We start from the raw sequence: 21,588 nt of genomic DNA, 5'->3' as shown, positions 1-21,588 counted from the left end.
AGAAACGGCCACCCTTCTGGGCTTTTCACACACGACCGTGTGTAGGGTTTCCGACAAACAAAAAACATCCAGTCAACGACAGTCCTGTGGGAGAAAACAGCTTGTTGATGAGAGAGCTCAGCTCGAAGGATAATGGCAAGAATCGTGCAAGATAACAGGCGGGCCACAAACAGACAAATAACAATGCAGTACAACAGTGGTGTGCAGAACGGCATCTCGGAACGTACAACTCGTTGATCCTTGTCACGGATGGGCTATTGCCGCAGACGACCCCACCGGGTTCCACTCCTATCAGCTAAAAGAAGCGGTTCCAGTGGGCACGCCATCATCAACACTGGACAACTGAGGAGTGGAAAAACATTGCCTGAAGAATACTGGTTCCTGTTGAGTCATGCTGATGGCAGAGTCAGGATTTGGTAGAGGCAGCATGAGTCAATGGACCCATCAATGTGTCAATGGTACAGGCTGGTGGCGGTGGTATACCGCCGTCCAATCTGCAGTACTTGCGTGATGCCATCGCGTCAGCATGGACCAACATCTCTGTGGAACGCTTACAACTTGTAGAATCCACGCCCCGAAGAATTCAGGCTGTTCTGAGGGCAAAGGGGATCTGACCCAGTACTAGATGGGTGTACCTAATAAACTGTCCTGTGAGTATATAGAGTGATACGTTGATATGAGAGGCAGTGTTGTTTGGTGGACATTCCTGCAGTCGTCATGTGGCATTGTGTTGTGTGACAAAACTGCACAGTTTAGAGTGCCCTTTTATTTCCCCCCAGCACAAGGTGCACCTGTGTCATGATCATGTTGTTTAATCAGCTTCTTGATATGCCACACCTGTCAGGTTGATATATTTATGCTCACTAACAGGAATGAAAAACTTCTGCACACATTTTTTTGACATAATACGCTTTTTGTGGGTATGGAAAAATTCGGCGATCTTTTATTTCAGATAATGAAACAACACTTTACATGTTGCGTATATATTTTTACAGTGCATTCGGAAAGTATTCAGACCCCTTGACTTTTCCACATTTTGTTACGTTACAGCCTTATTCTAAAATGTATTAAATGTTTTTCCCCTCATCAATCTACACACAATACCCCATAACGACAAAGCAAAAACAGGTTTTTAGACATTTTGGCAAATTTATATAAAAAAAGATATATTAAATTTACATAAGTATTCAGACCCTTTACTCAGTACCTTGTTGAAGAACATTTGTCAGCAATTACTGACAAATGTAAGGCCTCAAGCCTTATTGGGTATGACACTACAAGCCTGGCATACAGTGCCTTGTGAAAGCGTTCAGCCCCTTGGGCATTTTTCCTCTTTTGTTGCCTTACAACCTGGAATTAAAATATATTTTTTTGGGGGGGGTTTGTATCATTTGATTTACACAACATGTCTACCACTTTGAAGATGCAAAATATTTATTGTGAAACAAACAAGAAATAAGACCAAAAGAAATAGAAAACTTGAGCGTGCATAACTATTCACCCCCCAAAAGTCAAAAAACCTTTTGCAGCAATTACAGCTGCACGTCTCTTGAAATATGTCTCTATAAGCTTGGCACATCTAGCCATTGGGATTTTTGCCAATTCTTCAAGGCAGAACTGCTCCAGCTCCTTCAAGTCAGATGGGTTCTGCTGGTGTACAGCAATCTTTAAGTCATACAACATATTCTCAATTAGATTGAGGTCTGGGCTTTGACTAGGCCATTCCAAGACATTTAAATGTTTCCCCTTAAACCACGCAAGTGTTGATTTAGCAGTATGCTTAGGGTTATTGTCCTGCTGGAAGGTGAACCTCCGTCCCAGTCTCAAATCTCTGTAAGACAAACAGGTTTCCCTCAAGAATTTCCCTGTATTTAGCGCCATCCATCATTCCTTCAATTCTGACGAGCTTCCCAGTCCCTGCTGATGAAAAACTGCTGCCACCACCATGCTTTGCCTTGATGACAGCTGTGCATACTCTTGGCATTCTCTCAACCAGCTTCACCTGGAATGCTTTTCCAACAGGCTTGAAGGAGTTCCCACACACTTGTTAGCTGCTTTTCCTTCACTCTGCGGTCCGACTCATCCCAAACCACCTCAATTGGGTTGAGGTCGGGTGATTGTGGAGGCCAGGTCGTCTGATGCAGCAGTCCATCACTCTCTTTCTTGGTCAAATAGCCCTTACACAGCCTGGAGGTGTATTGGGTCATTGTTCTGTTGAAAAACAAATGATAGTCCCACTAAGCACAAACCAGATGGGATGGCGTATCGCTCCAGAATGCTGTGGTAGCCATGTTGGTTAAACATGCCTTGAATTCTAAATATATCACTGACAGTGTCACCAGAAAAACAGCCCCACACCATCAAACCTCCTCCTTCCCTGCTTCACGTAGGGAACCACACATGCAGAGATCATCCGTTCACCTACTCTGCGTCTCAAATTTGGACTCGTCAGGCCAAAGGACAGATTTCCACCAGCAAGTCTCTTCTTCTTATTTGTGTCGTTTAGTTGTGGTTTCTTTGCAGCAATTCAACCATGAAGGCCTGATTCACACAATCTTCTCTGAACAGTTGATGTTGAGATGTGTCTGTTACTTGAACTCTGTGAAGCATTTATTTGGGCTGCAATCTGAGGTGCAGTTAACTTTAATGAACTTATCCTCTGCAGCAGAGGTAACTCTGGGTCTTCCTTTCCTGTGGAGATCCAGTTTCATCAAAGCGCTTGATGGTTTTTGCGACTGCACTTGAAGAAAGTTCTTGAAATGTTCTGTATTGACTGACCTTCATGTCTTAACGTAATGATGGACTGTCTTTTCTCTTTGCTTGTTTGAGATGTTTTTGCCATAATATGGTCTTTTACCAAATAGGGCTATCTTCTGTATACCACCCCTACCTTGTCACAACACAACTGATTGGCTGATTGGCTCAAAATGAATTAAATACATTTTTAACAAGGCACACCTGTTAATTGAAATGCATTCCAGGAGACTACCTCATGAAGCTGGTTGAGAGAACGCCAAAAGTGTGCAAAGCTGTCAAGGCAAAGGGTGGCTATTTGAATATAAAATATATTTTAAAACGTTTTTGGTTACTACATGATTCCATATGTATTCATAGTTTTGATGTCTTCACTATTATTCTACAATGTGGAAAATAGTAAAAATAAAGATAAACCCTGGAATGAGTAGGTGTGTCCAAACGTTTGACTGGTACTGTATGTGAGTTTTCATGTGCGTGTCTCTCTCTCTCTAGTCTCTTACATGGTGCTGGAGGCCAGGTTGGTGTCTTCGTGCTTCAGCTTCCCGTCCAGAGCCAGGCCTCTCTTCTCTCTGTTATTGGTGAGCATGGGAGTCAGAGTGTACACCTTACAGAACGTACTGCTGGGGGACACCTGGTCACTGTGGAGAGAGAAAGAATTGATCATTTCTCTGTTTCATCATACGTGGTTGTTTTTTTGAATCACTCACTCTCGTTCGTACACGCGTCCACAACGCTTGGGAAGCAGTAAGGAAAGTTGAGAGGAAAGAAAAGGATTAAAGATGCTGACATTAGAGCAGAGAGGAAGAGGATTATTGAAGGGGACTAGATTGGGTACCAGTCAGAGATTTCCCGCAATTTGAGAGGAAGGTCATTGGGATTTGGGGCCATTGGCTTCTTGAAGAGGACTGGATAAGGGAGGGACCAAAAGGATAATTATCCAGGTGGGAGGTTAGGCATCAAGATTTAGGCTATGAGGGGAAGTTTTGGTGAGCCTAAATCAAGCCAGGTACTGGGGTTGTGGGGAGGTCTAGGTCTGGGAGTTCCGGGGGTTAAAGTAACTGTCCAGTGAAAATCTCACTTTTAAAAGTTCATATTCGGTTAACTCACACCCAAATAACGTTGTTGACTCATCATATGCTCGTATGAGGCCAAAGCATGAATTGGAGGGGGGAGGAAACACTTCAAAAACCCCACCTCAAACTTGTGTCTCAAACAGACCGTTTCAAAAATGCTTGCTATTTCCTCATAAAGGATGACGTCATGACTTGGCCAATCAGCGATCGACTCGTATTCATATTTGAATAACCGGTTCACACCCACACCATTCGGTTGCTGGGAGTACGCCCACACCATTTAAAACACAGAAAAGCAGCTTTTTAACATACTTAATAAACAAATTCGAGGTCATATTTGATAGAAATCTGGAAACACTGGATAGTTACTTTAAGCCATTCGTATTGTTGCTCCTCTACTCACCAGTCGGCGGTGTGGCCCACAGACTTATTGTAGGTGTCACATCTGTGCAGCACTACATCAGTCACCTGTAAAACTACAGTACAGGGGGAGAGAACACCAACTCCATGATGTCATAACAAGGGGACGAGGGGCTGTGATGTTACTAGGCGGGGGAGGTAATGAGGTTGCCTGGGGTCTCAGAGTGGGTTGGGTGGGAGGGAGGTAGCAGGGCAGGAGAGGTGTTGAGCTGAGAGGAGGAGAGGGGCAGTCTGGAATGGTAGTACCAGCAGAAAGGTGGGTTTGCAGGGTCTGGTATATCGGGAGAGGGGCAGTCTGGAATGGTAGTACCAGCAGAAAGGTGTGTTTGCAGGGTCTGGTATATCGGGAGAGGGGCAGTCTGGAATGGTAGTACCAGCAGAAAGGTGGGTTTGCAGGGTCTGGTATATCGGGAGAGGGGCAGGAGTATGATGTCGAAGCATAGCACGTTTTCAGTGAGCATAGAAGGTCAGACAACATGAGGGTAGAAGTTATGCAGAAATAATTAAACAAAACGAAGAGTACCGAAAGTGAGTCTCTATTTGGCCACACAGCCTGTGTGTTATTCACCCAACATTCTCTCACAGAGGAGAAAAGAGAGAGGTGAAGAAAGGAGAGTGGTCCCGAGGGCCAAAGGAGAGAGAGAACGTGATGAAGAGAAGGTTACAGGGATGGAGAGAGAGGTTCCGGAGAGAAGGGGTACTCACTCTGCCTCCTCCTGTGCAACAGGACACTTGTACTGAGCCGTACTGAACAGACAGATATCGGCATACTGACGCACTGCGGCAGGGGAGAGAAAGGGTTAACAACACCAGGAGAGGCAAACTACTGACAGACACACAGCGACAAAAGATGGAGAGAGCAGAGGAGTGGCAGATGGGAAGGTTTGCGCCTCTCCTCTGCTACAGCCTTTCCCAAATCGCTCCGAAAACACTCCCCCTTGGGCCTAACCCCTCAATGTTTGTAGATCTGTAGGGTTTGGGTAGGTATTAGCAGTGCAGTGATGGAGCTTATGCATAAAAGAAGGGTTGGGGGGGTTGAATTGGGGCCAGCTGATTACACGTTTGTCTCTTACCTGAAATTTTCATCCTCTTCACTGTTTTGGTGGAGTTGTTGGTGACATGGACATTCACACTGATAGGCTCGCCATGGTAGTAGAGCTGAGAAAGAGGGGGAGGAAGAGAGGAAGACAGAAGAGCGGAAGACCGAGCGAGAACGAGAAGGAAAGGAAGAGACGGAGAGAACGGGGAGGAGTGAATTCGGTTGGTGGGGGAGATAATCTCAGGCTTTAACCAATCCAATCAACCAAATGTTTGCATAACGCTTTTAACTAATTAATTAATGTGTGTGTGTGTGTGTGTGTGTGTCCGTCGTGCGTCTGTCTCTGCGCGTCGGCCTCTGTCTGTCTCGGGGGGGCCTGCCCTACCTCTTTATCCAGTGAGGCCTCTAGATGTAGGGATCTATCTGACAGTAGGAAGGATCGCGTCGTCTCCACCATGGGCTGAGGACCAGGCTTCTCAGGGGCGTACTGCACCTTACGGATCACCAGACGCACAGAGTTCCTATAACAACATATGTAATATCATATGAAAAAGCTAGTCATATAACAAACACACACACACACACACACACACACACACACACACAAACACACACACACACACACACACACTAGGGTTATCAACAGCACATACACAATCACTTAAACCATCTGCACTGAATCCCACGGATCAAAACGCAGGGCTTTGACTACACTGTACCTTTTGTGTATTTTCTCCTCTACAGTCCTGGCGCAGAAGGCTCTGACCTCAAAGTCCACTCCACAAGCCTGAGCAGAGATGAAGGCAGAGGCAGATAATCAATCAAAAGTTTTGTGAGTGTGTGTGTGTGTGTGTGTGTGTGTGTGTGTGTGTGTGTGTGTGTGTGTGTGTGTGTCTCTGTACCTTCCCCGTGTCCTCTGGTCCTGGCTGTAGAGTGACTGAGCAGGGCAGGTTCTGAGGAATCTGAAAGAGAGATATTTGACAGTCACGCCACAGAATCAATACACAACTGCTCACCAACAAACAGGCACACAGACACCGGAGACAGAAACGCACAACCACAGAATTGAACACGACAAAGAGGAACCTAAACAAGTTGATTTAAACGGGTGTGTTTGCTGCGCAGTGGGCCAGTCTACAGAACTCACGGTGAAGTTGAACGGGTGTGTTAGCTGCGCAGTGGGCCAGTCTACAGAACTCACGGTGAAGTTGAACGGGTGTGTTTGCTGCGCAGTGGGCCAGTCTACAGAACTCACGGTGAAGTTGAACGGGTGTGTTTGCTGCGCAGTGGGCCAGTCTACAGAACTCACGGTGAAGTTGAACGGGTGTGTTTGCTGCGCAGTGGGCCAGTCTACAGAACTCACGGTGAAGTTGAACGGGTGTGTTTGCTGCGCAGTGGGCCAGTCTACAGAACTCACGGTGAAGTTGAACGGGTGTGTTTGCTGCGCAGTGGGCCAGTCTACAGAACTCACGGTGAAGTTGAATGGGTGTGTTTGCTGCGCAGTGGGCCAGTCTACAGAACTCACGGTGAAGTTGAATGGGTGTGTTAGCTGCGCAGTGGGCCAGTCTACAGAACTCACGGTGAAGTGAAGTTGAACGAACTCACGGTTGTGTTCGCTGCGCAGTGGGCCAGTCTACAGAACTCACGGTGAAGTTGAACGGGTGTGTTCGCTGCGCAGTGGGCCAGTCTACAGAACTCACGGTGAAGTTGAACGGGTGTGTTCGCTGCGCAGTGGGCCAGTCTACAGAACTCACGGTGAAGTTGAACGGGTGTGTTTGCTGCGCAGTGGGCCAGTCTACAGAACTCACGGTGAAGTTGAACGGGTGTGCGTGCTGGCCCAGCTTCTTCAGCAGTCTCTCCTGCAGGTGGCTGAGTGGTTTCCGCTCCTCCTCTGTGGTGGCGGCGGGGAAGGCCTGGAAGGTGGAGATGTAGAGGTCTTTCCTAAAGGACAAACCCAGAACGTCCAGGTCCTCACGGCCATACCGGAACGCACAGGTCAGAGTCACAAAGACTGGAGGAGGAGGGGAGAGAAAGGGAGAGGGAGGAGGAAGAGATCGCAGGGGGGAAAATGAAGAAGAAGGAGAGAGGGGAGACGGGAACATGAGAAGAGTAATAAAGGGATGTGAAATTGTGAATACTTTATTATTATTTTTAATCACTCGCACGCGTGCACTCACACACACTTACCTTTACGGTCTTTTAGGTACTCTGGGTCTATTAGTAGCACTCCATCTGTAGAAAAACAACACACACACACACAGTGAAAAACAACACACACACACTGTGAAAAACAACACACTGTGAAAAACACACACACACACACACTGTGGAAAACACACACACACACACACAGTGAAAAACAACACACACATTGAAAAACCACACACTGTGAAAAACAACACACACTGTGAAAAACAACACACACACACACACACACATACATACACACAGTGAAAAACAACACACCCACACACAGCGAAGAACACACACACACATACACAGTGAAAAACAACACACACACACACAGATCATATTATGTATGAGTGTTTCTGTTACCCAAGCCGCACAGTATTTGGTTCGTGAGATTTAGAGTAATAGTCAGATGTGGTTGGTTGTTCTGATATCGTAGTCCTGTGTGTATAAGTCAATGTGAAATAATCAAAACACTACCTCACTAGGGTTACTCCCATTGTCGCACACCCCCCGTGGTGAGGGTGTTTCCCCAATGTGAGGTGCTGTCGTCATAGCAACCCCGAGCGAGACGCCAGAGGGTTGATATGTTTTTCCGACAACATTACATCAACAATAGTGTGTGTTTGTGTTACTACTCACCCACTGGATCTACATGGTCTAGGTGATCCACAAAGTCTCTCTTTCCCAGGTATACAGTGAGCTAGAGAGAGAGAGAAGGAGAGAGAGAGAGAGAAAGTTACAGAGCAAGAGGCACAGAGAGAGAGAGAGAGAGAGAGAGAGAGAGAGAGAGAGAGAGAGAGAGGAGAGAGAGAGAGAGAAAGTTACAGAGCAAGAGGCACAGAGAGAGAGAGAGAGAGAGAGAGAGAGAGAGAGAGAGAGAGAGAGAGAGAGAAAGAGAGAGAGAGAAGGAGCGAGAGAGAGAAAGTTACAGAGCAAGAGGCACAGAGAGAGAGAGAGAAGGAGAGAGAGAGAAAGTTACAGAGCAAGAGGCACAGAGAGAGAGAGAGAGAGAGAGAGAGATAGAGAGAGAGAGAAGAGAGAGAGAGAGAGAAAGAGAAGAGAGAGAGAGAGAGAGAGAGAGAGAGAGAGAGAAGAGAGAAGAGAGAGAGAAAGAGAAGAGAGAGAGAGAGAGAAAGAGAGAGAAAGGGACAGAAGGGAGAGATAACAAAATAGACAAAATGAGAGAAAGAAGGCGAGAGAGAAGGATGGAAACAGAGGGTGGGTAAAAACGGGAACAGTATGTGGAAATGGAAAGGAAAACATGGCGTACGTCAACATGACTCTTTCAATTAGACCATACAAGTGAAACACACACACACACACACACTGACCCCTAGTCTCTCCACTCCCTTCCTGTATACTATCTTGCCTTGTGGGGTCAGATCACAAAACACGTCATCTACACACACTGATCCCTCCATCATGGAGACACAGAGAGAAAGAGTGAGGGAGTGAGAGAGAGAGAGAGAGAGAGAGAGAGAGAGAGAGAGAGAGAGAGAGAGAGAGAGAGAGAGAGAGAGAGAGAGAAAGAGAGAGAGAGAGAGAGAAAGAGAGAGAGAGAGAGAGAAATGGAGAGAAGGAGAGAGAGAAAGAAATATAGATAACAACAGAGAGGGGAAAGGGAGCAAAGATGATGCAGAAAATGAAATAAGAGAAATCAATAAAAGACACTTGTATGCAGGAAAAATCTACAGAGGCAAAAGTATAGGCCTGTAGGAAAAATCTATAGTTACAGCAGAGAGGAAAGATCAAGTCTTTCGACATAAAGACAGATAAAGCAGATAGATAATCTACTGTTGTAAAGAGAGAGAGAGATAATCTACTGCTGTAAAGAGAGAGAGAGATAATCTACTGTTGTAAAGAGAGAGAGAGATAATCTACTGTTGTAAAGAGAGAGAGATAATCTACTGTTGTAAAGAGAGAGAGAGAGAGACGAGCTACGCGTGTAATCCAGGAGAAGAGAGGAGCAGAGAATGAGGGAAGAGACAAGAAGAGAGGAAGCGAGAGAAAGTCTACAGGGAGAGGAGGAGGAACCTTACTTTCTTCTGTCTGACACACACACACGTACTAGCAAGCAGGCACACAAGGGGGAGTTTGACCTACCTTGCAGTTGGGACTGGACTTCTTGAAGACTCTGAAGAAAGAAAGAAAGAAAGAAAGAAAGAAAGAAAGAAGAAAAAAAAAAAGAAGGAAAAAGAAGAAAAAGAGAGAAAGAGAGAGAGAATTAGTCACCAAAGATTCTAATTTTTATAACTATATAGCGATATTCCCGCTCAAAGTAGACGTGTTCATTACAGATACAGATCAGACATCAAAAGACAGTTGTATGAACGTAAACCACACCCAGTGAGACAATGCAGTGGTCCTACTCTAGAATGGCCTGTGCAAGATGGAGCTTGTTTCCGTAGTGTAAGGCAGCTTCATGTACAAGTACACCCCCTGGACAGGACACTAGCCTTACCCCAAATCTATCTCATTAATGCTGAGGGCCAAGCAGAGAGGCATCGGGTCCATTTTTACACTCTTTGGTATGAGACTGGCAAAACAGACCAGGCCAGGGTTTGGCGTTTGTGACGTCAGTGAGATACGTGAAAAATACTTCCTTTGTTGTTTTAGGTTTTTTTGAACTCTAAAGGCACAGCCTATATAGACAAACTGACACGTTTTCATTTTCGCCAACAACAACTTTATATCGATGGGCCATCTTTGATTTGACGGCCTGCACGAGCGCAGTTCGGGCCCGCGAGACAACCGTTCGTCCCGATGACGCGCTTCTGCGCATGAGCTTTTAGCTCGCCTACGTGGCCACGGCATCGCCTACGAGCACGATCAGGATTCCTATCGGAGAAGCCGTTTCGGCCTGTCGTCAAACTGTGCTGCCTTTGGTGCGTCTACTAAGTTGAACGTGAGAGACCTAGCTCCTCCAAGTCAGAGAGGCTGTTGTTCAGTGGCCATAAGCCAAAGCGTCAAGTGTCCGATGTTGATGGTTTGACAATGAGTGCGCCCCCAGACTATCATAAACCGTTAAACTCTGTCTCTCGGCTGCACCGCTAGAGATGAGAAAACAGAGAGAGAGAGAGAGAGAGAGAGAGAGAGAGAGAGAGAGAGAGAGTGGAGAGAGAATGCGAGAGACAACAACAGGGACCGCAAAAAAGAGGGGGAGACAGGCAGACAGAGGGAGTGGAGCGAGAGAAGGGGAACAAAGGAGACGCAAAGAGGGACAATGAATGAATGAAATACACTTATTAAAGAAACGGAGGGGGGGAAAGAGTAAGGGAAGATAATGTGAGAGAAACAAAATGGTATTTTACTGTGGTGGTGTGTTGTGAAGCTTGGGGAGTCACACATTAACAGACACAACAGTGATGAACAATGGTTTATTACAATATGAAAAGATGATTGGTCATAAAGATAGAGAAGAATGCAGAGTGAAGAAGGGGGAGAAGGGAAAGAGAGAGATGGTGGGGAGGGAGACGGGGAGAACAGGGCGTGAGTGAGAAAGCACGAGGTAAAAGGAGGTGGAACACAGGCAGAGAGAGAGAGGAGGGGAAGAGAGTTGGAGAGAGAGTGAGAGAGAGAAAGCTAAGAGAGAGAGAGAGAGAGAGAGAGCAAGAGAAGGGAGGAAGGAGGGATAGAGAGAGAATGAGCTACAGGTGTTTGAAGGTCTGTCTAAACATCATAATATGTGGTTGAGTCAGCAACTAGAAGAGATGGATCAAAGGAAACTGTGGGATGGAGGAAGGGATGGATGGATAGAGGATGGAGGAAGGGATGACGGATGGATAGAGGGAGGGATAAATGGATAGAGGAGGGAGGGATGGCTAGAGGAGTGAGGAAGGGATGGATAGAGGAGGGAGGAAGGGATGGATAGAGGAGGGAGGAAGGGATGGATGGATAGAGGATGGAGGAAGGGATGATGGATGGATAGAGGATGGAGGAAGGGATGGCTAGAGGAGGGAGGAAGGAATGGATAGAGGGGGGAGGAAGGGATGGATATAGGAGGGAGGAAGGAATGGATAGAGGAGGGAGGAAGGAATGGACAGAGGGGGAGGAAGGAATGGATAGAGGGGGGAGGAAGGGATGGCTAGAGGAGGGAGGAAGGAATGGATAGAGGGAGGAGGAAGGGATGGATAGAGGAGGGAGGAAGAAATGGATAGAGGAAAGAGGAAGGAATGGATAGAGGAGGGAGGAAGGGATGGCTAGAGGAGGGAGGAAGGAATGGATAGAGGGGGAGGAAGGGATGGCTAGAGGAGGGAGGAAGGAATGGATAGAGGAGGGAGGAAGGGATGGCTAGAGGAGGGAGGAAGGAATGGATAGAGGAGGGAGGAAGGGATGGCTAGAGGAGGGAGGAAGGGATGGCTAGAGGAGGGAGGAAGGAATGGATAGAGGAGGGAGGAAGGGATGGCTAGAGGAGGGAGGAAGGAATGGATAGAGGAGGGAGGAAGGAATGGATAGAGGAGGGAGGAAGGGATGGCTAGAGGAGGGAGGAAGGAATGGATAGAGGGGAGGAAGGGATGGCTAGAGGAGGGAGGAAGGAATGGATAGAGGAGGGAGGAAGGGATGGCTAGAGGAGGGAGGAAGGAATGGATAGAGGAGGGAGGAAGGAATGGATAGAGGAGGGAGGAATGAATGGATAGAGGAGGGAGGAAGGAATGGATAGAGGGGAGGAAGGAATGGATAGAGGGGGAGGAAGGGATGGCTAGAGGATGGAGGAAGGAATGGATAGAGGAGGGAGGAAGGGATGGCTAGAGGAGGGAGGAAGGGATGGCTAGAGGAGGGAGGAAGGAATGGCTAGAGGAGGGAGGAATGGATAGAGGAGGGAGGAAGGGATGGATAGAGGAGGGAGGAATGGATAGAGGAGGGAGGAAGGGATGGATAGAGGAGGGAGGAATGGATAGAGAAGGGAGGAAGGGATGGATAGAGGAGGGAGGAAGGAATGGATAGAGGGGGAGGAAGGGATGGCTAGAGGAGGGAGGAAGGAATGGATAGAGGAGGGAGGAAGGGATGGCTAGAGGAGGGAGGAAGGGATGGCTAGAGGAGGGAGGAAGGAATGGCTAGAGGAGGGAGGAATGGATAGAGGAGGGAGGAAGGGATGGATAGAGGAGGGAGGAATGGATAGAGGAGGGAGGAAGGGATGGATAGAGGAGGGAGGAAGGGATGGATAGAGGGGGAGGAAGGGATGGATAGAGAAGGGAGGAAGGGATGGAAGGAGGGAGGAAGGAATGAATAGAGGAGGGAGGAAGGAATGGATAGAGGAGGGAGGAAGGAATGGATAGAGGAGGGAGGAAGGGATAGAGGAGGGAGGAAGGGATGGATAGAGGAGGGAGGAAGGGATGGATAGAGGAGGGAGGAAGGAATGGATAGAGGAGGGAGGAAGGAATGGATAGAGGAGGGAGGAAGGAATGGATAGAGGAGGGAGGAAGGGATGGATAGAGGAGGGAGGAAGGAATGGATAGAGGAGGGAGGAAGGGATGGATAGAGGAGGAAGGGATGGATAGAGGAGGGAGGAATGGATAGAGGAGGGAGGAAGGGATGGATAGAGAAGGGAGGAAGGGATGGATAGAGGAGGGAGGAAGGAATGGATAGAGGAGGGAGGAAGGGATGAATAGAGGAGGGAGGAAGGGATGGATAGAGGAGGAAGGAAGGAATGGATAGAGGGAGGAAGGAATGGATAGAGGAGGGAGGAAGGAATGGATAGAGGAGGGAGGAAGGGATGGATAGAGGAGGGAGGAAGGGATGGATAGAGGAGAGAGGGATGGATAGAGGAGGGAGGAAGGGATGGATAGAGGAGAGAGGGATGAATAGAGGAGGGAGGAAGGGATGGCTAGAGGGAGGAAGGGATTGATAGAGGGGGGAGGAAGGAATGGATAGAGGAGGGAGGAAGGGATGGATAGAGAAGGGAGGAAGGGATGGATAGAGGAGGGAGGAAGGAATGGATAGAGGAGGGAGGAAGGGATGGATAGAGGAGGGAGGAAGGGATGGATAGAGGAGGAAGGAAGGAATGGATAGAGGAAGGAAGGAATGGATAGAGGGAGGAAGGAATGGATAGAGGAGGGAGGAAGGAATGGATAGAGGAGGGAGGAAGGGATGGATAGAGGAGGGAGGAAGGGATGGATAGAGGAGAGAGGGATGGATAGAGGAGGGAGGAAGGGATGGATAGAGGAGAGAGGGATGAATAGAGGAGGGAGGAAGGGATGGCTAGAGGGAGGAAGGGATTGATAGAGGGGGGAGGAATGGATGGATAGAGGAGAGAGGGATGAATAGAGGAGGGAGGAAGGGATGGATAGAGGAGAGAGGGATGAATAGAGGAGGGAGGAAGGGATGGCTAGAGGGAGGAAGGGATGGATAGAGGAGACAGGGATGGAAAACAACAACAAGTGAGTGAGGAATAGAGAACGTGTGAATGAGAGGGAGAAAGAAAGAAAGAAAGATAGAAAGTAATTAAGAAATAAATAAAGAAAGAAAGTAATTAAGAAAGAAAGAAAGAGAAAGCACACAGTGTGTGTTGGGGAGACACAGGTCAACGTGTGTGCCTGCAGCAGGCCACGTGTGCCACTTTTCACTCCCCAACTGATATGGATGCTAGCCGCTTTGTTGGACAACATAGCAGCACACGCACAAATACCGTACGCACACACGGCCCTCGCTCTCCCTCCCTTCCAGTGTGCCTGTTTAATCTTTGGCTAGCTCCATAAATTCTTGTCATTCTCCCCATTTTACTGCTCTCGCTTTCCCCCTGATAGCCATTTCCCCCCTCTTTCTTCCGTTCCCTGTCTCTGAACTCTCCCTCTCTCCGTAGAGCTAATTACAGATTTAAGGCCTATTAGTGTAGTGCCTTAAGTGCATCCCAAATGGCACCCTATTCCCTTCATATAGTGCACTACTTTTGACCAGAGGCCTATTGGCCCTGGTCAAAAGCAGTGCACGATATAAGGAATAGCATGCCATTTAGGATGTAGACAGTGTCTCAGCCTGCCTGGTCTAATGAACAGACCTTATTAATACTGCATCTTCTCTAACCAGCCTAGGGCGACGCACGGCCAACACACACGCACACACACATATTGAAAGGTTACTGATCAACGACGAGTCAGAACTGCCTATACTCTCATTTAGCTGTTAATCCACTTTCGTGTGTGTGTGTGTGTACTCGCTTGTATGTGTGTGTTACAAGACTCGCCCCCCCCCCCCCGCATGGATTCTATTTAGTTGCCATGGCAGCCAGATGGGGATTGCGCCTGTTGTCATGGGAACGGAAAAGGCCCAGAAAATGATAAGATACATTATGTACAGTTGAAGTCGGAAGTTTACATACACCTTAGCCAAAGGATCACCACTTTATTTTAAGAATGTGAAATGTCAGAATAATAGTAGAGAGAATGATTTATTTCAGCTTTTAATTCTTTCATCACATTCCCAGTGGGTCAGAAGTTTACATACACTCAATTAGTATTTGGTAGCATTGCCTTTAAATTGTTTAACTTGGGTCAAACATTTTGGGTAGCCTTCCACAAGCTTCCCACAATAAGATGGGTGAATTTTGGCCCATTCCTCCTGACAAGAGCTGGTGTAACTGAGTCAGGTTTGTAGGCCTCCTTGCTCACACACACCTTTACAGTTCTGCCCACAAATTTTCTATGGGAATGAGGTCAAGGCTTTGTGATGGCCACTCCAATACCTTGACTTTGTTGTCCTTAAGTCATTTTGCCACAACTTTGGAAGTATGCTTGGGGTCATTGTTCATTTGCGACCAAGCTTTAACTTCCTGACTGATGTCTTGAGATGTTGCTTTAAAATATCCACATCATTTTCCTCTCTCATGATGCCATCTATTTTGTGAAGTGCACCAGTCCCTCCTACAGCAAAGCACCCCCACAACATGATGCTGCCACCCCTGTGCTTCACGGTTGGGATGGTGTTCTTAGGCTTGCAAGCCTCCCTCTTTTTCCCCCAAATATAATGATATGACCAAACAGTTCTATTTTGTTTCATTAGATCAGAGGACATTTCTCCAAAAAGTACGATCTTTGTCCCCATGTGCAGTTGCAAACCGTAGTCTGGTTTTTTTATGGCGGTTTTGGAGCAGTGACTTCTTCCTTGCTGAGCAGCATATCAGGTTATGTCGATATAGGACTCGTTTTACTGTGGATACAGATACTTTTGTAACTGTTTTCTCCAACATCTTCACAAGTTCCTTTGCTGTTGTTCTGGGAGTGATTTGCACTTTTCGCACCACAGTAAGTTCATCTCTAGGAGACAGAACACGCCTCCTTCCAGAGCGGTATGATGGCTGCGTGGTCTCATGGTGTTTATATTTGCGTACTATTGTTTGTACAGATGAACGTGGTACCTTCAGACGTTTGGAAATTGCTCCCAAGGATGAACCAGACTTGTGGAGGTCTACAATATTTTTCTGTGGTCTTGGCAGATTTCTTTTGATTTCCCCATGATGTCAAGCAAAGAGGCACTGAGTTTGAAGGTAGGCCTTGAAATACATCCACAGGTATGCCTCCAATTGACTCAAATGATGTCAATTAGCCTACCAGAAGCTTCTAAAGCCATGAAATTATTTTCTGGAATTTTCCAAGCTGTTTAATGGCACAGTCAACTTAGTGTATGCAAACTTCTGACCTACTGGAATTGTGATACAGTGAATTAAGTGAAATAATCTGTCTGTAAACAATTGTTGGAAAAATGACTTGTGTCATGCACAAAGTAATGTCCCAAACCGTTTGTTAACATTAATCGTGTCCCTGCTTACAAGTATCTGTATAGATGAAAAGCTGTCTTTTAAAAAGCAGATTCAAGAAGCTGAGAATAAAAATGGGCTTCTTCTATAGAAAATGGGTCCTGTTCTCTCTCAACATTCCTATAGGCCCTAGACTACGGCGACATCATTTATATGAAAGCAGCTGCTACATTCATTAAAGCCATTAGATGCCGTTTATCATAGCTCATTGCGCTTTGTTTTAGTGCGACAATTGTAATGCTCATCACTCTGCATTCTCTACCAGAAAGTTGGTTGGCCCTCGTTGATGTCACCTAGGTTGATACATGTTTTCATTTATAAAAGCCCTTTTTACAAAAAGTCCCACTCTACCTAGCATCCTTACTAAACTAAACGAGTTGCCACGCCTGGTCTTAGGTGTCACAGCTGGCTGAAGGACTGGACCAAGGTGTAGCATGGTAAGCGTACATTTGAACTTGATTTAAAAATGACACCGACAAAACGAAGAACAAAAAAACAACCGTGAAGCTTTGGTCTATGTGCCCTGAACAACTACAAAGTTAACTTCCCACAAAACAGGTGGGGGGGGAAAAGGGTACCTAAGTATGGTTCTCAATCAGAGACAACGATAGACAGCTGGCCAAGACATAGAAATACAAAACATAGAAAAAAGGACATAGAATGCCCAACCTAGTCACACCCTGGCCTAACCAAAATAGAGAATAAAAAGCCTCTCTATGGCCAGGGCATGACATTAGGGATGGCTAACTCTGGAAATTCCTTTGGTCTCTACTAGGGTTGCACATTTTGGGAAATATTCAGAGGTGGAAACTTTCCGTGGGAATTAATGGGAATATATGGGAATTAACGGGAATATATGGGAATTCATATTAATACCATTTAAATGTTGATGTTTTTTGCATTGGATATATTTACCATATCATATGGAGACAGAACCATAAACCATTTACCTTATAAGTAGACATAATTGCAAATGATTAAATCCTTCCCATAGAAATGAACTATTTAGTTACGAATTGAACTTTAATTAAATGAGTTGACTCTTCACATGGGATGATTTCACCGAACAACAAAAGAAAGGGAATATTGAATGATCCCCAATGATCCATCGCATCTCCCAGAAACATTTTCAACATACAATGACAGTCTACAAACTAAAGCTTTCTCTTCCTCTCAGGCTCCCATGTCTTTAGGATAAAGTAATCCTTCTCACCCCCCCCCCCTTAAAAGATTTAGATGCACTATTGTAAAGTGGCTGTTCCACTGGATGTCATAAGGTGAACGCACCAATTTGTAAGTCGCTCTGGATAAGAGCGTCTGCTAAATGACTTAAATGTAAATGTTCTCCTGGACCTCCTCAATGTCCGCCTCTTGAACATCAAACTCTGAGGCCTCATCTTCACTGTCACTTTCCAACCTTCTTGAGGATGGCTCGTTGTCAGGCTCAAAATTCCTCAAATTTGCCCAGATGGCCACCAATTTTTCAACCCTTGTATTGATCAGCCTGTTGCGTGCTTTGGTGTGCGTGTTCCCAAACAAGGATCAGTTGCGCTCTGAGGAGGCTGATGTTGGTGGGATTTGGAGGATGATGGAGGCAACAGGGGAAAGAGTCTCAGATCCACAAAGTCCCTTCCACCAGGAGGCTGATGAGATATGTTGGCACGACTGCCCTATTGCATCTCCATCCCAAAGCCTTGCTTGGATGTGTACTTCACCAGACAGCCAAGAACCTTGCCCTCATCCAGGCCAAGGTGGTGAGACACGGTAGTGATGACACCATAGGCCTTGTTGATCTCTGCAGCAGACAGGATGCTCTTGCCAGCATACTTGGGGTCCAACATGTACGCTGCGGTGTGTATGCGCTTCAGGCAGAGGTCTTCATGCTTTTTGATGTATTTCAGAACTGCAGTTTCCTCTGCTTGGAGCGACAGTGAAGTGGGAAGGCAGTACAGATTTCTTCTCTTTCATCTGCAAGCAGAGTCTGAACATCAGACAGGATGGCATTGTCTCCCTCAATCAATGCAATGGCCACTGCTATAGGTTTCAGGAGTTTCAGCCTGCTTACCACTCTCTCCCAAAATACATCATCCAGGAGGATCCTCTTGATGGGGCGGTCCATATCGGCAGACTGTGATATGGCCATTTCTTGGAGAGACTCCTTCCCCTCCAGCAGACTGTCAAACATGATGACAACACCAACCCGATGGGTGTTGCAGGGCAGCTTCAATTTGGTGCTCTTATTCTTCTCACTCTGCTTGGTGAGGTAGATTGCTGCTATAACTTGATGACCCTTCACATACCTAACCATTTCCTTGGCTCTCTTGTAGAGTGTATCCATTGTTTTCAGTGCCATGATGTCCTTGAGGAGCATATTCAATGCATGAGCAGCACAGCCAATGGGTGTGATGTGAGGGTAGGATTCCTCCACTTTAGACCAATCAGCCTTCATGTTCGCAGCATTGTCTGTCACCAGTGCAAATACCTTCTGTAGTCCAAGGTCATTGATGACTGCCTTCAGCTCATCTGCAATGTAGAGACCAATGTGTCCTGTGCTCTTGTAGAATACTGGTTGAGGGGTGGAGATGATGTAGTTCATTATTCCTTGCCCACGAACATTCAACCACCCATCAGAGATGATTGCAACACAGTCTGCTTTCTCTATGATTTGCCTGACCTTCACTTGCACTCTGTTGAACTCTGCATCCAGCAAATGAGTAGATAAAGCATATGTGGAGGGGTGTATGCTGGGCGAAGAACATTCAGAAATATCTTCCGATACACATTTCCTGTGAGCATCAGAGGTGAACCAGTTGCATACACAGCTCGAGCAAGACATTCATCAGCATTTCTCTGACTCTGTTCCTCCATTGAGTCAAAAAAACGTCTGATTCCAGGAGGACCATGAGCTGTTGCTATCGATAAGGTGTCGGATTCATAATTTTCACCTCAAATAGAAGAAGAGGGACTTTTGTCAGAGGTTGCTTGTTGTGAGTGATTAGGGAACTTTATGCACTTGGCCAGATGATTCTGCATCTTTGTTGCATTCTTCACATATGATTTGGCACAGTATTTGCAAATGTACACAGCTTTTCCTTCTACATTAGCTGCAGTGAAATGTCTCCACACATCAGATAGTGCCCGTGGCATTTTCCTGTAAAGATTATAAAAAAATGAGTAAAAAAATAACCAAATACAATTCCATGTACAGATAAATAGTTAAGCAGTTAGATTAAACAACTCCTTTGTAAGATAAATGTTTTAAAATGAAACATGTATGGAAACAGGTGAATTAACACTCCTCAGTTAGCAGGGTCAAGTAAGCTAAAACCCATATGGTAGCAAAAACTAACTAGCAGAAATTGTTAACAAGTTAGAAATTAATTAAAAACACTTTGCTGTAGTTAACAAAAAATAATGTATATGTCATATAAAATATATTTACCCCACCCAGTATTGTAATCAAAACTTACCAGAAAGCATGTAGTCCTTGGCTCAGACAGTGTAGTAGCGTGGGCTCAATAGCATCTCATTAGTGTATAAGATCTTGAGAATCAGCTGTACATGTGATGGAAGAAATACACGACGCCAGGACAGCGGAGTCAATCACCACCTTCCGGAGACACCTGAAACCCCACCTCTTTCAGGAATACCTAGGATAGGATAAAGTAATCCTTCTCACCCCCCCTTAAAAGATTTAGATGCACTATTGTAAAGTGGCTGTTCCACTGGATGTCTTAAGGTGAACGCACCAATTTGTAAGTCGCTCTGGATAAGAGCGTCTGCTAAATGACTTAAATGTAAATGTAAATGGAAGAATGGACTTCCAACAATGGACTAAGCAACATTCCCCAAAATTCCCAGGCTCAACTTCCCATGGAAAATTACGGAAATCTACCGGAAAGTTTCAGACTTTTTGTAACCCTAGTCTCTACTGAGTTAGGTAAATTAGCTTTTCATTTTTCTTTTGCACCTCTGAAATTGGACGTTTTGGTGCCTGTAGGCCAATTAAGAACTTTTCTGCCATTTATGTAATTCTGGTCTCATCTGTAAAAGAGAACTTGGTCTCAGTATGACTCCCTGATAAAAACTAAAAGGTTATATAAATAAATAAATACATGTAAATACAGACATCACAAAGCTGCCCTGACTGGGAACACGATCCCAGAAAGAGTGGGAGAAAGCAGCCAAGAGGCACACACACACACACACACACCCCACCTTAGGAAACATACATACACACGCGCACACACACACACAGACACACGCCTTAATAAACACGCGCGCATCTGCTCACACACCCACCCCACCTTAGGAAACATACACACACACATACCCCACCTTAGGAAACATACACACACACACCCCACTTTAGGAAACATACACACACACACCTCACCTTAGGAAACACACACACACACACACACACACCCCAGCTTAGGAAACACACACACACACCCCACCTTAGGAAACATACACACACACACATACACAACCTTAGGAAACATACACACACACGCGTACACACACAGACACACGACTTAAGAAACACACGCGCATCTGCTCACATACACACCCCACCTTAGAAAACATACACACACACGCGCACACGGACAGAAACACCGCCTTAGGAAACATACACACACGCGTGAATCCACATCCGCACGCACACACACACACAGCCTTAGGAAACAGACACACACATGAGCGCATCCGTACACATGAAAACACAAACAATTGCAGGCTTTCAAAAAACACACAAACACACACAGGCCTATGACATGGATCTCCCCAATGAGTGGAGAAAGCAGCCAAAGCCCCACGCAGGCATATACAGTCTCTCTCTCCCTCCATGTCTGTCTCTCTCTCTCCCTCCATGCCTGTCTCTCTCTCTCCCTCCATGTCTGTCTCTCTCTCTCCCTCCATGTCTGTCTCTCTCTCTCCCTCCATGTCTGTCTCTCTCTCTCTCTCTCTCCCTCCATGTATCTCTCTCTCTCTCTCTCCCTCCATGTCTGTCTCTCTCTCTCTCTCTCTCTCCCTCCATGTCTGTCTCTCTCTCTCTCTCTCCCTCCATGTGTCTCTCTCTCTCTCCCTCCATGTCTGTCTGTCTCTCTCTCTCTCTCTCTCTCTCCATGTCTGTCTCTCTCTCTCTCCATCCATGTCTGTCTCTCTCTCTCCCTCCATGCCTGTCTCTCTCTCTCCCTCCATGTCTGTCTCTCTCTCTCTCTCCCTCCATGTCTGTCTCTCTCTCTCTCTCCCTCCATGTCTGTCTCTCTCTCTCCCTCCATGTCTCTCTCTCTCCCTCCATGTCTCTCTCTCTCCCTCCATGTCTCTCTCTCCCTCCATGTCTGTCTGTCTCT

At 46.3% G+C, this 21,588-nt stretch overlaps 1 protein-coding gene across 1 annotated transcript in view; it reads right to left on the bottom strand.

The window, feature by feature from the left end:
- arrb2b (arrestin, beta 2b) overlaps window positions 1-21,588 on the bottom strand; it is a 69,476-nt gene that overhangs the window by 10,154 nt on the left and 37,734 nt on the right. Inside the window, exons 2-11 of the mRNA XM_065021810.1 lie at window positions 9,586-9,616; window positions 8,122-8,182; window positions 7,477-7,521; window positions 7,098-7,300; window positions 6,192-6,251; window positions 6,009-6,076; window positions 5,675-5,810; window positions 5,324-5,408; window positions 4,956-5,028; window positions 3,258-3,395 (exon numbers count right to left, since the gene is read on the bottom strand). Coding sequence (XP_064877882.1) covers window positions 3,258-3,395; window positions 4,956-5,028; window positions 5,324-5,408; window positions 5,675-5,810; window positions 6,009-6,076; window positions 6,192-6,251; window positions 7,098-7,300; window positions 7,477-7,521; window positions 8,122-8,182; window positions 9,586-9,616 — 900 coding nt within the window. The remainder of the gene's footprint in view (window positions 1-3,257; window positions 3,396-4,955; window positions 5,029-5,323; window positions 5,409-5,674; window positions 5,811-6,008; window positions 6,077-6,191; window positions 6,252-7,097; window positions 7,301-7,476; window positions 7,522-8,121; window positions 8,183-9,585; window positions 9,617-21,588) is intronic.

This window comes from Oncorhynchus nerka, linkage group LG8 (assembly GCF_034236695.1).
Source record: "Oncorhynchus nerka isolate Pitt River linkage group LG8, Oner_Uvic_2.0, whole genome shotgun sequence".
NCBI classification, from domain to species: Eukaryota; Metazoa; Chordata; class Actinopteri; order Salmoniformes; family Salmonidae; genus Oncorhynchus; species Oncorhynchus nerka.
This window is presented reverse-complemented; position numbering and strand designations above follow the sequence as displayed.